The 15,931-nt window shown below is 39.7% G+C and overlaps 1 protein-coding gene across 1 annotated transcript in view; it reads right to left on the bottom strand.

Moving 5' to 3' along the window:
- LOC132832216 (probable thiopurine S-methyltransferase) overlaps window positions 1-15,931 on the bottom strand; it is a 54,285-nt gene that overhangs the window by 12,067 nt on the left and 26,287 nt on the right. The window contains exons 4-6 of the mRNA XM_060850010.1: window positions 11,257-11,389; window positions 5,469-5,521; window positions 426-500 (exon numbers count right to left, since the gene is read on the bottom strand). Coding sequence (XP_060705993.1) covers window positions 426-500; window positions 5,469-5,521; window positions 11,257-11,389 — 261 coding nt within the window. The remainder of the gene's footprint in view (window positions 1-425; window positions 501-5,468; window positions 5,522-11,256; window positions 11,390-15,931) is intronic.

Consider the following 15,931-nt stretch of genomic DNA (forward strand, 5'->3'; position numbering starts at 1 on the left):
CTGGATGGATTCAGTGAACTGACACATTTGAGCAAATACTGTTTTTTTTTAAAATAATAGAACTGCTGAGATTAATTCATTATAAGTGAGGTAAACATATGGAGTCTAAATTCAGGGTTTCACTTTGGTTTGGGAGACCCAAGAAGTGTTAATTCTTTACAACACGCAATTCATTGCATTTAGAATTAAATATGATCTGGATGTAGGTTTGGTTGCTGAGCTGGAAGGTTCGAACCTTCCAGCTCAGCGAGCAAACTTACATCCAGAACCTCAACCTGAGCTACAAATCTTCTCAAAACTTGCTAAATATGGTCTCACAATAAAAATTAAACATGTTTACTTTTTGTCACGTTTCAGGTGAAATGCTAAACAACAACTTCTTAAAGTTAATAAATAAATAAGCTGGCAGATAACAAATTACTCACCGTTGTCTATCAGATGGGTTGATTGCTACCAGAGAACCTCTATCCCAGATTCCATCAAACTTTCCAGCAATTGCACTACCCATCAGAAACAAAAACAAAGCACAACAAGCTTTTATATTGCAAAGTTCACAGTCAAGATGGAATATTATGAACAAATAAAACCACAGAGCAACATGCACAATTACTGAGAAAACAACGTTCTGGAATTGGAAATTTGTAACAAGAAAAAAAAACTGCTGGAAATATTCAGCAGCTCAGCCATTATCTTGGGGAAGAGTCAACAAGTTAGTGTCACAGTCATAGTCATAGAGGCATACAGCATGGAAACAACCCTTCAGTCCCACTTTTCCATGCCAATCAAGTTTCCCAAACTAAACTAGTTCCACATGCCTGCAATTGGCCAACATTCCTGCAAACATTTCCTATTTATATATCCGTCCAAATGCATTTTAAATGTTATATCTGTACCTGCATCTTTCTCTGGCAGTTCATTCCACATACAAATCATTCTGTGTAAAAAAAAAGCTACCTCTCAGGCCCTTTTAAATATTTCTCCTCTCACCTTAAAAATATTCCCCCCAGTTTTGAACACCCTCTTCTGGATGGTTGAAGTGTAGGTTTGGAAGATGATGTCTCAGAAGCCTAGGTGTTTTCTTGCAATTTTAGATGATACACACTGCTGTCATTGCATCAGTAGGAGAAGGAGTAAATGCTTAAGGTGGTGGATTGAGTACCAGTGAAGCAAACTGCTTTGCCCTTGACACTGCCCTGACAGGGTTATCAGGATGGGAACATTAATATTACTGATAAACAGCTTTGAAAATGCTGTATTAACTTCTAGTTCTGACAAAGGAACATTCAGATAATCATTGTTTTCTCCAAAGATGCTGCCTCGTATTTACTTCAGGTTTTCAGCCAGTGCAACAATTTGCTTTCTGTTCATGTGTAAAGTGATGGCACAAGAATTCAAGTGAGCTAAAAAAAGGTCAAAAATGAAATATGAAAAACCAAAGAATGCTGAATGCTGGAAATCAGAAACAAAAGCAGAGATTGTTGGAAAACCTCAGCAGGTATGGCAGCATCTGTGGAGACAAAGCAGAGATAATGTTTTGGATCCAGTGGCCCTTCTTCAGAACAGGGTAAACTCTGCTTTGTCTCCACAGATGCTGCCAGAGTCAAAGAGTGGCACTGGAAAAGCATAGCAGGTCAGGTAGCATCTGAGGAGCAGGAGATTCGAAATTTTGGGCATAAGCCCATCGTTAGCCCTACTCTTTTTGACTCTGACTTGACCAGCATCTGTAGTCTTAATTTCCTTACAGGTGGTGCCAGACCTGCTGTGTTTTAGCAGTAAATTCTGCTTTTGTTTGTAAATAAAATATGGGTCATTTCATCCAGTTCCTTGCTTTTACAGATTCAGAGCATAATTGGCAAAATGGTAACTACGAGAGGTCACAGAAACAAAGAGCCATGAAGCACGGAAACAGACCCTTTGGTGTAACTTGCCAGTGCCAAACAGACATCTCAATTTGACCGAGCCCCATTTGCCACCATTTGGCCTATATCCTCTAAATCCCTCCTTATTGTATACCCTTCCAGATGCCTTTTAAATGTAATTGTATGTCTCCACCACTTCCTCTGGCAGCTCGTTCTATACATATGAATAACATAATGTATATTTCCAACAGTAATTTAGAAGATAATGCACATTCTCAGGTTGCCAGCACTACTGAAGCACATGAAAGATCATGAGGTTTTTTTTTGCCTTTTGCATGAATAAATAAATACCTTAATTTTGTCATTAAGTTTGCATTTTCCATATTGGTCAACAGAACAAAGATGGAATATGTATGAAGATGGAATTAAATTACTTCAATTACTATCAAAACTTCTAAAGATTAGTACAGCTTGTTAATACTTAAATGTGATTCTTTGGACTTTTCTGAATCTCTCAACCATCCTATTATTTAAAATCTCATCCAAGTCACTATCTTGTGAGATCTCTGCCTTCCTCCAATTCAGATATTGAGTGGTTCCAATTTTCATTACTGCACCATTGGCAACCATGCCATCAGCTGCTTGAGCTCTAAGATCTGGAATTCTGTTCCTGAACACATCATCTTCTTTAAGCTACTCCTAAAAACATTACTCGTTCCCAAAGTTGAATCAAACTATGCCTAAAACATCCTTTTGTGATTCAGTTTCCCTATTCGGTTATACTCTTGTGATCTACCTTGGAATATTTCACTACTTACAAAAATATCTTGCAGCCAGTTTCATTTCTGACACTCACTTCATTTGACAAATGTACCCATCTCCCATATTTGTTACTGCCATTACAGGTCGTTCTGCTATAAAGCGCATTTTGTTAATGCAAATTCACTGTAAGGTGATTGATGAATTGGGGACATGATTTCTAAAACGCAAACTTTTAAAGCAGGTATCGGTTATAACATGATTCCAGTCCCATTAGTTTAAATGGTACTGTTATTACACAATTTTTTTGTAAAATGGGTTAACACAAGAATGGAACTACCGCGTTAAAACAGAACCTACTGTTCTCACTTGATTTACTGATATCTATAACTGATTGTGGTTTGTACTCCTTGCACTAACATCAAAACTACATGCCTCTTTTATTGTTAGAATTTGTTCGAAGTACCTTGTAAGTCTAGTCACAATCCTGGACTTTGGCATACCAGTTAGGATGACACTTTAATGTAGTACTCACTCAGAGGGAGTGGCTATACTTTGGACAATACATTAAATTGAGGTTTTATCTTTTTGTTCCAATTAACTTTATGGAGCATATAGCATTCCTCAAGAAGGCGAGGCTGTTTACTTGAAGCCTTCATCAAAATTTATTCCTCAATCAACAATAATCTCAACCTTGTATCAATCCTGTATGGTTATACTTTACATGTCAGCCGTGGCTCAGCAGCCAGCTCACTCACCTTTCAGACAAAAATTATGGGTTCACAATTTAGGCCAACATATTACTGCAGTACTTAAAGATTACTGTCCTGCCAGACAGCCAGTCCTAATGGAGCACCACACTATTAGAGGTGCCCTTCCTTGAAAAGGACATTACACCAAGGCACCATCTACTCTCTCAGATGGACGCATAAGATCGTGGTGTGCTCCCAAATTTATCCCTAAAGCAAAATAATCAAAATAGATTAACTGACCAATATCATGCTGCTGATTATGGGAGTTTGCTGTGCACAAAATGGCTGCTGCAATACTACATTACAGTAGAAAGCTATTGAATTTGCTGTTAAGCACTACGGGACATTGAATTTGTACAGCACCTTTCACAACATCAATCTAAATGCAAGTTCTTAGCTATTTGTTTCTCTCGGCAACTTGGGGTAGAAAATGTTAGCTTCCAATACAGAATTCTTAACGCTTCATCGTTACAATAGTGGAAAGAGAACAGGACAGTGTACATGGACAATTATCTGACGAAGTAAGGGTTGATGGAATGCATAGATGTAAAGAATGTCGTTATAACAGAAATGAAGGTGTTTGATCCAAGGTAAATAATGAACTGTAAAGTATAGCATTTCTCCACATTGAGCAACAAGTTGGCATTAAATAACTGAATTGCACTACTTCCAAGAAGAAAGAATTGGATGTGTTCTCTCAGATTGGGATGGAACCACATTACTGGGATTGTAGACAGAACATCTAACTCATATTTTACCTACATATATTTGACAGCTTTTCTAATATTGACACCAATGTAAATTTAAGCATTGGTTTAAGATTACTTTGTAATAATTGTTAGAATATATTATGTTTTGGGAGAATAACACAGTTGGAAATCAAGAATTGTTCATTTGTAATCAGCAGACTATCTAGAGGCAATTTGTTCTGGTTATGCATCCTGATGAAAGTATATAAATGATTTGGATGTGAGCATAAGAGAATAATTAGTAAGTTTGTAGATGACATCAAAATTGGAGGTGTAGTAGACAATGAAGAAGGTTACTCAGATTACAACGGGATCTTGATCAGATGGGCCAATGGGGTGAGAAATGGCAGATGGAATTTAATTCAGATAAATGAGAGGTGCTGCATTTTAGGAAAGCAAATCGTAGCAGGCCTTAATGGTAAGGTGCTGAGGAATGTTGCCAAACAAAAGAGACCAAGAGGTTCGCAGTTCCTTCAAAGTGGAGTCATAGGTAGATAGGATAGTGAAGGTGTTTGGTCTGCCTTCCTTTATTGGTCAGTATATTGAGCACAGGAGTTGGGAGGCCATGTTGTGGCTGTCAGGATATTGGTTAGGCCACTTTTGGAATATTGCATGCACATCTGGTCTCCTTCCATATATTGTATATTGTGAAACTTGAAAAGATTTACAAGGATGTTACCAGGGTTGGAGGATTTGAGCTATAGGGAGAGGTTGAATAGGCTGGGGCTATTGTCCTTGGAGCATCGGAGGCTGAGGGGTGACCCCAAAGAGGTTTATAAAATCATGAGGGGCATGGATAGGATAAATAGACAAAGTCTCTTTCCTGGGGGGGGTGTCCAGAACTAGAGGGCATTAGTTTAAGGTGAGAGGGGAAAGATGTAAAAGAGATCTGAGGGGCAGCATTTTCACGCAGAGGGTGGTATGTGTATGGAATGAGCTGCCAGAGGAAGTGGTGGAGTGTAGTGCAATTGCAACATTTAAAAGGCATCTGGATGGGTATATGAATAGGAAGGGTTTGGAGGGATATGGGCCAATACTGGCAGGTGGGACTAAATTGGGTTGGGTATCTGGTCGGCATGGCCAAGTTGGATCGAAGAGTCTGTTTCCGTGCCGTAAATCTCTCTATGACTTTACATGTAGCGAATCTGAATTTCAGCTCTTGGATGTCGAATTTCTCATCTTCTACTGTTACCTTCCATCCCTGTCATCTCTCCTTCCCCCTCGCATGATTTCCTTGAGGGTTACTTTTATATATTTGGGGACCTTGCTCTTGTTTTTTCATTTTCATCAGTTCCTTCAATAGGTGATGCAGTGTCACTTAACAATATCTTCATTTCACAGCTACTCACCTTGAGAAATCAAACATATTACAGTTAAATAAAAATAGCTTCCCATCAGCACTCTGGAAAGAAATAGAGAACAAGAGGTTTGTCAGTTTCTGAGCCAAATTAAATATCTAAATGTATTTTCAATGTCTCATCGCCACTATACCCAACATAGTAGTCCTTCTCTTTTGGTCAGGACAGTAAGTTACTTTGCATTCAGCCATCACACTGGTGGAAATGCTATATTTCAATTGTGTGACAGAATGAACAAGATACAGGTTAGGAACTGCTATCAGTGTTCATATCTCTCCAATCCCTTGTATTTCTACTACCAATTTAAAATTATTGGTCCATTTGAAACCTGGCAAAAACTATCCACAAGCTGTATGTTTCACTCAATTGTAACATATCATGCAGATCACATTTCTAAAACTCACCTCATCAATTTAGTCAAAAATCTTAGTTAATTGTATTTATGATAGAAGTTTGAGAAAATCATACTTTGTAAAGGAACTAAACCATTTTTCAAATTTGGATGCTTTAATACGTGTCTATTAAATCTCTGATACTATAATTTAAACTTCTGGTGAACCTTTTTAAACACCATTTCATATTTGCTTGAAAGTTCATTGACTTGTCCTGAACTATGAAAAAGCAGATGGAACTGATAAGCTGTCTGGATGTGTGAGAATTCTTTTATTTGGCATGTTATGGATTGGGAACTAATGCCAGATGCAGGGAGCAATTAACGGTCAATTAAATGCTCTGCGAAATGTTCATTTGACTTAAATGGTATGTAAGGGAGATGATCAATCAATTGCATAGGGCATTAAAAAAACAATGGGAGGGTACATAAAAAAAAGAGGTGGTTGGACTCTTGTGGCACAGTGGTAGTTCCTTACTTCTTGGAGGCTTGAGTTCAAGTCCTACCTGCTCCAGAGGTGTGTACAATCATCTCTGAAAAGATTCATTAGAAATTATCAAAGAGCTAAAAGTCCCACCTCCTCCAGAGGACTGTTTTAAGGGGCGGTACGGTGGCTCAGTGGTTATCACTGCTGCCTTACAGCACCAAGGATAAGGGTTCAATTCCCACATTGGGTGGGTGCCTGCATGCATGCATGGGTTTCCTCCAGGTGCTCCGGTTTCTTTCCACAATCCAAAGATGTGCTGGTCAGGTGAATTGGCCATACTGAATTGCCCATTGTGTTAGGTGCGTTAGTCAGGGGTAAGTGTAGGGTAGGGGAATGGGTGTGGGAGAGTTACTCATTGGACGGTCGGTGTGGACTTGTTGGGCCGAAGGACCTGTTTCTATACTGTAGGGAATTTAATCTTAATACATCTGAATAGACTGATTTAAAGAATCTATAAGACATTGAAACCATGTTTTTTTCATTGGAGAGACAGAAAAATCCAAAGGGATGGTATTGATCCTACTGGGATCAGGGAACTACTGTAATCAGTCAGAATTTTCTTTAAATTGAGGAGTGTTAGCTATAGGACAGATGTCAGAGGTAATTTGTTTACTCAGAGAGTAGTTCGGGCATGGAATGCCCTGCTTGCAACAATAAGGGCAACTTTAAGGCATTTAAATAGTCATTGGATACACATATGGATGAAAATGAAATAGTGTTAATTAGATGGGCTTCAGACTGGATCCAGGTCGGCGCAATGTCGAGGGCTGAAGGGCCTGTACAGCACTGTAATGTTCTATGTTCTAAGTCTATATGTTCTAAGTACTTGTGTGTATTTGTTTTCTATATTTGAAATGTAAGAATGACTTGTTAAGCCATGTTATTTATTAACTACTTTAACATATAGATATTTTTAATCAACCAGTTCAAACATTTTTGCAAGGTTTGTGAAGGTTTGTAGCTCAGGTTGAGGTTTAGGGTGTAGGTTTGCTTGCTGAGCTGTAGGTTTGATATCCAGACGTTTCATTACCTGGCTAGGTAACATCATCACTGGTGACCTCCAAGTGAAGCGAAGCTGTTGTCTCCTGCTTTCTATTTATATGTTTGTCCTGGATGGGGCTCCTGGGGTTTGTGGTGATGTCATTTCCTGTTCATTTTCTGAGTGGTTGATAGATGGTATCTAGATCTGTGTGTTTGTTTATGGCGTTGTGGTTGGAGTGCCAGGCCTCTAGGAATTCTCTGGCATGTCTTTGCTTAGCCTGTCTCAGGATAGAGGTGTTGTCCCAGTCGAAATGGTGGTTTTTTTTCATCTGTGCATAGGGCTACGAGGGACAGAGAGTCATGTCTTTTTGTGGCTAGCTGGTGTTCGTGTATCCTGATGGCTAACTTTCTTCCTGTTTGTCCTACGTAGTGTTTGTGGCAGTCCTTGCATGGAATTTTGTAGATGACGTTGGTTTTGTCCATAGGTTGTACTGGGTCATTTAAGTTTGTTAGTTTTTGTTTCAGAGTGTCGGTGGGTTTGTGTGTTACTAGGATACACAGCATACCCATGGGATCTCTGCTATCAGGATTCATAGCAGAAGCGGTAAGGCAAAGACTAGAACAAACAGCCCTACCAACCATCAAACCAAAAATCTGGGTCAGCTACGTAGATGACACCTTTGTCATCACAAAATGAAACAAGGTAGAAGAGACATTTCACATCATCAATAACACCCTCACAGGCATAAAGTTCACCAGGAGGAAGAAACCGACAACAAACTCGCATTCCTGGATGTCACAGTTGAAAGAAAGGACAACGGAGAACTACAAACCTGCGTATATAGAAAACCGACAAACACTGACCAAATACTTAACTACACCAGCAAACATCCCAAGAAAAAACAAACAAAGCTGTATCAGAACACTATTCCAATGAGCCACCACACACTACAGCACAGACGAACTTCGGAAAACAGAGGAGAACTACCTATACAACGTATTCGAGAAGAACGGATACTCAAAAAATACAGTCCGCAGATTCCTCAGGAATAAACCACGACAGGCAGACCTAAAACAGCCAGAAACCCTAACCACCTTACCATACATCAAAGAAGTCTCAGAAATAACAGCCAGGCTACTAAGCCCCCTTGGAATCCTAGTAGCACACAAACCCACCAACACTCTCAAACAAAAACTATTTTGTAAAGACACCATTTCATTCTAGCTGCCACTTCAGCTACCTCCAGTGGGATACCAACAGACACACATGCTCTTCTCATCCCGTCAGCCTTCTTCAGGAACTGTTCCCTCAGGGATACCTTGGTCCACTCCTCCTCCACACCAACATCTCCCCTTCATGCCACAGCACCTTCCCATGCAATCGCAGAAGGTACTACACCTATCTGTTTACTTCCTCCCTCCTCACTATCCAAGGACCCAGTCACACCTGCTGGTGAAGCAGCAATTTACTTGCATTTCACTTGTTCCAATCTATTGCACTTAATTCTTAATTGCACGATAATGTGTTCAGTTCTGGTGTCCCTTTTATAGGATGGATGTTGCGAAACTTGAAAGTGTTCAGAAAAGATTTACAAGAATGTTACCAGTGTTGGAAGGTTTGAGGTACTGGGAGAGGCTGAATAGCTGAGGCAATTTTCCCTCGAGCATTGGGGGCTGAGGGGTGACCTTACAGAAAGTACAAGATCATGAGTGAATAGATAGGGTGAATAGCCAAGGTCTTTTCCATGGGGTAGCAGAGTCCAAAATTAGAGGGCATAGTTTTAAGGTGAGAGGGGAAAGATTTAAATGGGGCCTGAGGGCAACTTTTTCATGTAGAGGATGGTGCGTGTATGGAATGAGCTGCCATTGGAAGTGACGGAGGGTGGTACAATTATGACATTTAAAAGGCATCTGGATAGGTATTTGAGAAAGAAGGGTTTAGAGGGCTATGGGCCAAATGCTGGCAAACCGGACAAGATTAATTTACGATATCTGGTTGGCATGGACGAGTAGGACCAAAAGACTGTTTACATGCTGTACTGCTCTACGACTTTACTGCATTTGCTGCTCACAATGCTCTACTAGCACTGGGGAGATGAAATGGAGAGTGGGCGATTGCATGTTCTGTTTGCAAAAATGCCCCTCAGCTTCCTTGCCTGGTACTTCAATATACCATTGTATTCCCTGGCTAACATTTCTGTCTCAGGCTTACTGCAGTGTTTCAATGAAGCTCAGCACAAGCTGGATGAGCAGCATCTCGTTTTCCGCGTGGGGACTTTACAGCCTTCTAGCCTCAATATAGAGTTCATTAATTTTAGGGCCTGAGCACTTATCCCAACTACCACACACCAGAACTTGTCATCATGTGGGCTAATCGTCAGCCACTTTAAGATCCAATCGTCAGCCACTAATGATCCCAATTAGCAGCTGTTGATTCTCCCAGGCTGACCACTACACATTGTACAGTCTGCAAAACTGTTTCTCTCTCTCTCTCGCTGGTATCCATCTCTACCATCGTTTACTCCTCTCATCCCATCCATCTTCAGCATAAATACCAATCTTTTCCTAGCTATACATCAATAGTGAAGAAGGGTCAATGGACCAAAAACTCTCATTTCTCTATACAAATGCTGCCAGACCTGCTTATTTTTTCCAGCAATTTCTGCTTTTGTTTTTGAACTTTTTAAAAAGTTTTTCTTTTGGAGCTATCTACTTTTAATCTTTGCCTCTGTGTTTTATCCAATAACATTATATTTTTAACTTAGCAACTAGTAGTAACAGATGTCGATTAAACTAATCTTTAACCTTATTTAAATTAACACTTTGCTGATGGTTATTTCTAAGTTTCTATGCAAAGAAAGGGAACTAAATGAGCTTTATAAATTCACAGTTCAAGGGCCATGCTGTGGACATGTGATGGTCACGATAACTGCATGTTTAATGTAGAAACATGTTGATTCATCATTAAAATATCACGTCTAATATGTTCTCAATTCTAACTGACTGCATGGAATTAATCCCTTCAATAGAAAGAGAGCCGGAGCAAACTTAATTACCTCAGTAAGAGTACAAATTCGACCATGTGAGCGTTAAAATGGCAACTTAAAAGGTTATTCACCTTTCCAGTTGCATAGGGGGAGTGGGAAACTTTTTTTATCTTTATGACTGTTAGATTCCTGTAGGTTTTATGAACAGAAATTATATTGCCAAGACAATTATAATTTGAGAAATCACTGATTGCAAGTTAAGGAATCATAGCCCAATTGATGAATGAAATAGAACACCTTTTCATGACTAGATATCTACTTCTGTGAATGATTACATACAAATACAACTTCACAAGGTTACAGCCAACAACGTAGCTTGCTTGTTGTGATGATACACATACAGCTTGCAACAAAGACATTTGTTCCTTAATTTTATTCAAACAACTTTTACTTAAATGAAATCAAGATCCTGAAATTATTTTTATTGCCACTTTAGTCAAAATGCAACTGCCTTTTAAAGCAGAATTCAGTACAATGTGGATAATGTAAAATAAGTACATTATATTTTAGATATCACTCCTCGCAACTACAAACTTAATAAAAATTTGCTACATGGCAAGCTTTCTGATAGAATACCAGCTTTCACCCTGACTTCTAACCTTTGTTTAAGACATTCAGTGAAACATACCAGAATTTAAATCTTCCTGATTTTTAAACTAACTACTTAGTTTATATAATAAACACATTCATTAAATTATTGCAAACTGTTATTTACACATCCATTTCTCACATGCCAATTTGTGACTATGATCTGTTTCATGCAGAGTTATAAGAATTCAAAATATTTGTAAATTCATCTCATTACTGCAATTTTACAGCACACAAATCTCAGTGTATTGTGGTTAAAAACAAAATGCTATGCTGTTATACTACCTGAAATACTTCTGCACCTGCAATTCCTGGTACAGACTCCTGTGTGTAGGACACGTTCTGTTCTGCAAAGAATTCTTTTATAGCTATTTCAGATGCTTCCACACCAACAACAGTGTGTCCTTGGTCAGCAAGCCTATAGAAAATTAATAAAATAAAGAGGAATGATTCTTACAGCAAAGAAAAAATTATTTCATGACCTCAATTTTACAACCAATTAAGTACTTTTGAGTTAAAATGGTTAGAATGTACAAAAATACAGTAGTCAAGTAGCACACAGTAAGGTCCATTAACGAGGGAACTTCATCTATTTCAATGGTATGACAAGGGCTATCATTACTCCATCTGATCAAATAGCGGATCTTGCAACTTCAGAATAGAAAAATACATCTCACTATTAAGCAATGGTTCCTAAGCTCTGGGCCACAGAAAAAGTGGGGTCGCAGACAACACCAAAGCCCACGTGACATCTGATCCTGCCATTGTCTTCAGAATTTTTCACCCCTCTTTAACAAGACTACTTAAAAATGCTGCTTGCAGGGTCTCAGCCATCAATGCTGTTTTTCTATTCTCAACTCATTTATTAGGTGATGCAGTCTGACAGTAAAATTACCTTCTAGATTTGTGTTAACATATGGAATATTTAAATTCACCCAGAAGAAAAATGAGAAGAATTCATCAATATCCTCAATAATTTTAACAACCATTAAACATAAAACCAGTACATGCCAGAAAGCCATGAACATCCTAGATATCATGAGACTTTAATTGGCTCAAGGCAATGGATGTAACTTGGAACCAAAAGCCTTTTTTTTTAACAAAATCTCCCTAAGCATGCTTTTCAAAGACAGATATGGTCACAGTGGAATTTTTGCACCATGCATTCCTATCCTTTTTATTGCAATTCAAATCTACAAATTGTTGGAATCTCTTCTGGGGTAGAAGTGACCTGTACAAGGAGGACAGAATGTACCTGAATTGGAAGGGGACCAATATACTGGAGGAGAGATTTGCTAGTGCTACGCAGAAAGGGATGTGGGGGATCTTAAAGAAACAGTAAGACAAAAGATAAGTCTGAGGTTGGTACAATTGAGAAGAGGTGCAAGTCAAAGTAATCAAGACAAACAAGAGCAAGGCAGAGATTGAGGTAAGACAACAATGGTCAGGCACAGTGGTTAGCACTGCTGCCTCACAGTGCCTGAGACCCGGGTTCAATTCCCAACTCAGGCGACTGACTGTGTGGAGTTTGCACGTTCTCCCCGTGTCTGCGTGGGTTTCCTCCGGGTGCTCCGGTTTCCTCCCACAGTCCAAAGATGTGCGGGTCAGGTGAATTGGCCATGCTAAATTCCCGTAGTGTTAGATAAGGGGTAAATGTAGGGGTATGGGTGGGTTGCGCTTCGGCGGGTTGGTGTGGACTTGTTGGGCCGAAGGGCCTGTTTCCACACTGTAAGTAATCTAATCTAAAAAAGATCTAATCTAAACAAGTTAAACTGCGTTTATTTCAATGCTAGAGGCCTGACAGGTATGACAAATGAACTCTGGGCATAGTTGGAAACATGGGACTGGGATATCGCAGCTATTTTAGAATGAGTTTCAGGGAAGAGCAGGACTGGCAGCTTCAAGGTATATACATTATAGGAAGGATAGAAAGGAAGCAAGAGAGGGGGAGTTTATGATTAGGGATAACATTACGGCTGTACTTAGGGAGAATATTTCTGGGAGTTTGCCCTGTGAAGTTATTGGGGTGGAGCTGAGAAATATCGGAATTGTAATACAGACCCTCCCAATAGTCAATGAGAAATTGAGAAAGAAATGTGTCAGCAGAGCTCAGTTATCTGTAAGAATAATAGGAAAGTAATAGTAGGAGATTTTACCTTTCCTAACATTGACTGCAACTCCATTGTGTTAAGGACTTGGACAAAGAGGAATTTGTTAAGTGAATGCAAGAGACTTTTCTTATTCAGTATATGAATGTCACTACTCAACAAAGAGCAAAACTTAACATACTCTTGGGAAATAAGGCGAGGCAGATGACTGAGGTGTCAGTGGGATGCACTTTTTCTCTTAGTTTTAAAATAGCTATGGAAAAGGATAGATCTGATCTAAAAGTTAAATTGGAGGAAGGCCAATTTAGATGCTATTAGGCAAGAACTTTCAAAAGTTGATTGGGAGGATCCAAGATGGCGGCATCCTGTTACGATCGCGTTTGTTGGGCTCCGCGCTGCAACACCGACTTAACAGAGCCAGAACCCATTCCAAACACTTTACTGTGAGTAAAAGCACAGTTAAGGAACTAGGATCCTGAAAAAAAAACGACTTACCTTTGTCCTTGCAGCTGGAGAATGCTGAAAAAATGAGGAAGCTCGACTGGGGCAGCGGCCATGCCTCAGCCCTCTGAGGTAGCGGGCTTGCTTACTCAACAGACCCTGGTTAAGGAGCTGGCCAAATCTTGTGAGGCAGATCCAGGAAAGAAACAAAAAAATCAAGAAGAAGCTGGCTCCTGTGTCTGCTATGCTGCAAGACTTGGGGAAAAGGACCAATGAGCTCGAGCGCCAGGCTGCAGAAGTAGAGTCAGAGACTGACTCCTCCAAGAGCCAGATTGAAGCCCTGGAAACACAGGTCTACGGTCTGTTGGATGACCTCAAAAACAGGGGCAGGAGAAAGAAGCTGAACGCTGTTAATGGAGGGGACAGAAGGTGAGCAGCTTGTGGACTTCTTCAAGAAGTGGTTCCCAGAATTCCTTGGTTTGGAGGTTGAGAAGGAAAGGATAACAATTGAAAGAGCCCATTGGACCGCAGTATGAAAGCTAGGTGCGGATTCAGTGCCCATGCCCTATCCTGGTAAGATTCCATCATTATAAAGTCAAGCAGAAGGTCACGGAAGCCTCTAGAGCCCAGAGAAGGGATTCAAGGGCGTTGGTATGTGGCAACTCCAGGGTGGTGTCTTTTCAAGACTTCTCGGCAGCAGTAGTCCGGAAAAGGAAGTCCTACGATGGCATTAAGAGGAGATTGGGGAAGCTTGGGATCCAGTATTCTTTAAAATATCCAATGGTGCTTTGGATCAATTGTAATGGATCCACACATTTGTTGAACTCGCCAGAGAAAGCGAAGAACTTTGTGGATAAGTTGACTTAAGTCAAATGGCCGAATAGGCGTAGAGAACAGAGCTGTTCAGGTTCGTTTTTCTTTATAAAGGACTTGGAGGAGTTTCCTTTCGGGTAATAAATTGTGTGAAATAATGTCCAGGATGGATAGAGTATTTATCTTTAATGTCTAAGTTATGTTAAGGGATGGGTGACATATTTATTTTTAGTTTATTTGTCTATAGCACTAACCTTGCTCTAGGTGTTTTCTTTTTCTCTACTGGGTGGTTGGTACATGTGACACGATTCTAACTGGTAGGAGTTGAGAGGGCGATTGGGATAATTAGCAGGGTTGTGCGATGTATAGATCCCCCTTTTAAATGGGGGGGGGGGGTAAATTCCTCCAATCAGTGCCTTTGGCGATTCTTTGTTTTTCTGATTTGGCTGTATATCGTTTTTGCACGTTTTGTAGATTTGTTGGCTGTAGTTGCTTTAGTGTGTGTAGTTTTTGGGTTTTGTGGATTAAAGCTCAGTGATCTGTAGTTTGGGTTCTTCTTCTCTGGTGTCTAAACAGAGCTATAGAAGGTTATGGCTAAGGATGTGTTTACTTGGTGCACCTGGAATATTAAGGGGAGTCATTCACCTGTCAAGAGGAAGAAGACACTTTCCAGCCTTAAAAGGGAAAGGGTAGATGTTGCCTTATTACAAGAAACACATTAGATGATGCAGTATATATGAAGCTACAACAGAATGGGTATGAGTCAAGATTAGAGTAGTTCTGGAAAAGCACAGCAGGTCAGGCAGCATCCTAGGAGCAGGCCAATCGACGTTTTGGGCAAAAGCCCTCCCCAAAGAATGGAAAGGCACTGGGTCCTGACAGTGAGTTCTATAGGAATTTATAAGTATATTGTCAGGGCTGATGCTTAGTATTTTTTAATGTATATATTTATTGAAAAAACTTTCAATAATTTATCTTTTTTTTATAAAAGGGTAAAGTACAAAAAATACAGAAAAATAGCAATAATACATTATATTACAGTAATATTAACAATAAACTATCTACTACTCTACAGAATACAATCATCTCTTATTTAAGTTAATTTTACTTCATTTAATTTGAGTTTATTTTAAGTTAAATTACAACCAAATTAAATTAAATTAATTACATTACATTGCTCCACTCACTGAAGTTCCTGTCCACGGTAGCAACAGTTATCATACCCGTATTTAAAAGGCTTCCTTCCCCAGAGGCCCCGGCCCACCATATATGGACCTCACGGCTATATAAAGGCCCTAATCAGTATCGCTGATAGGTCTGTATCTATGTAGTTTTGAAAGGGCTGCCATGTCTTATAAAATTGTTCTGTTCCATGGTGCACAATACTTGTCAGACAATCTTGGGGGATGTATTCCATCACAAGTTTGCGCCACCCTGCAAAACCTGGATTTTTTTCTGATATTCAGTTCATTAAAACGTTCTTCCTTGCACAGTATGTCAGAATGTTAAAAACTTCTTCCCGTACCCACCCAGACAGGACAGATTCTGCAGTCCAAAAAGAAGGGATACAAGGTCCACCTTAATTCAATTCCAGTATC

The sequence above is a fragment of the Hemiscyllium ocellatum genome, chromosome 34 (assembly GCF_020745735.1).
Source record: "Hemiscyllium ocellatum isolate sHemOce1 chromosome 34, sHemOce1.pat.X.cur, whole genome shotgun sequence".
Classification (NCBI taxonomy): Eukaryota; Metazoa; Chordata; class Chondrichthyes; order Orectolobiformes; family Hemiscylliidae; genus Hemiscyllium; species Hemiscyllium ocellatum.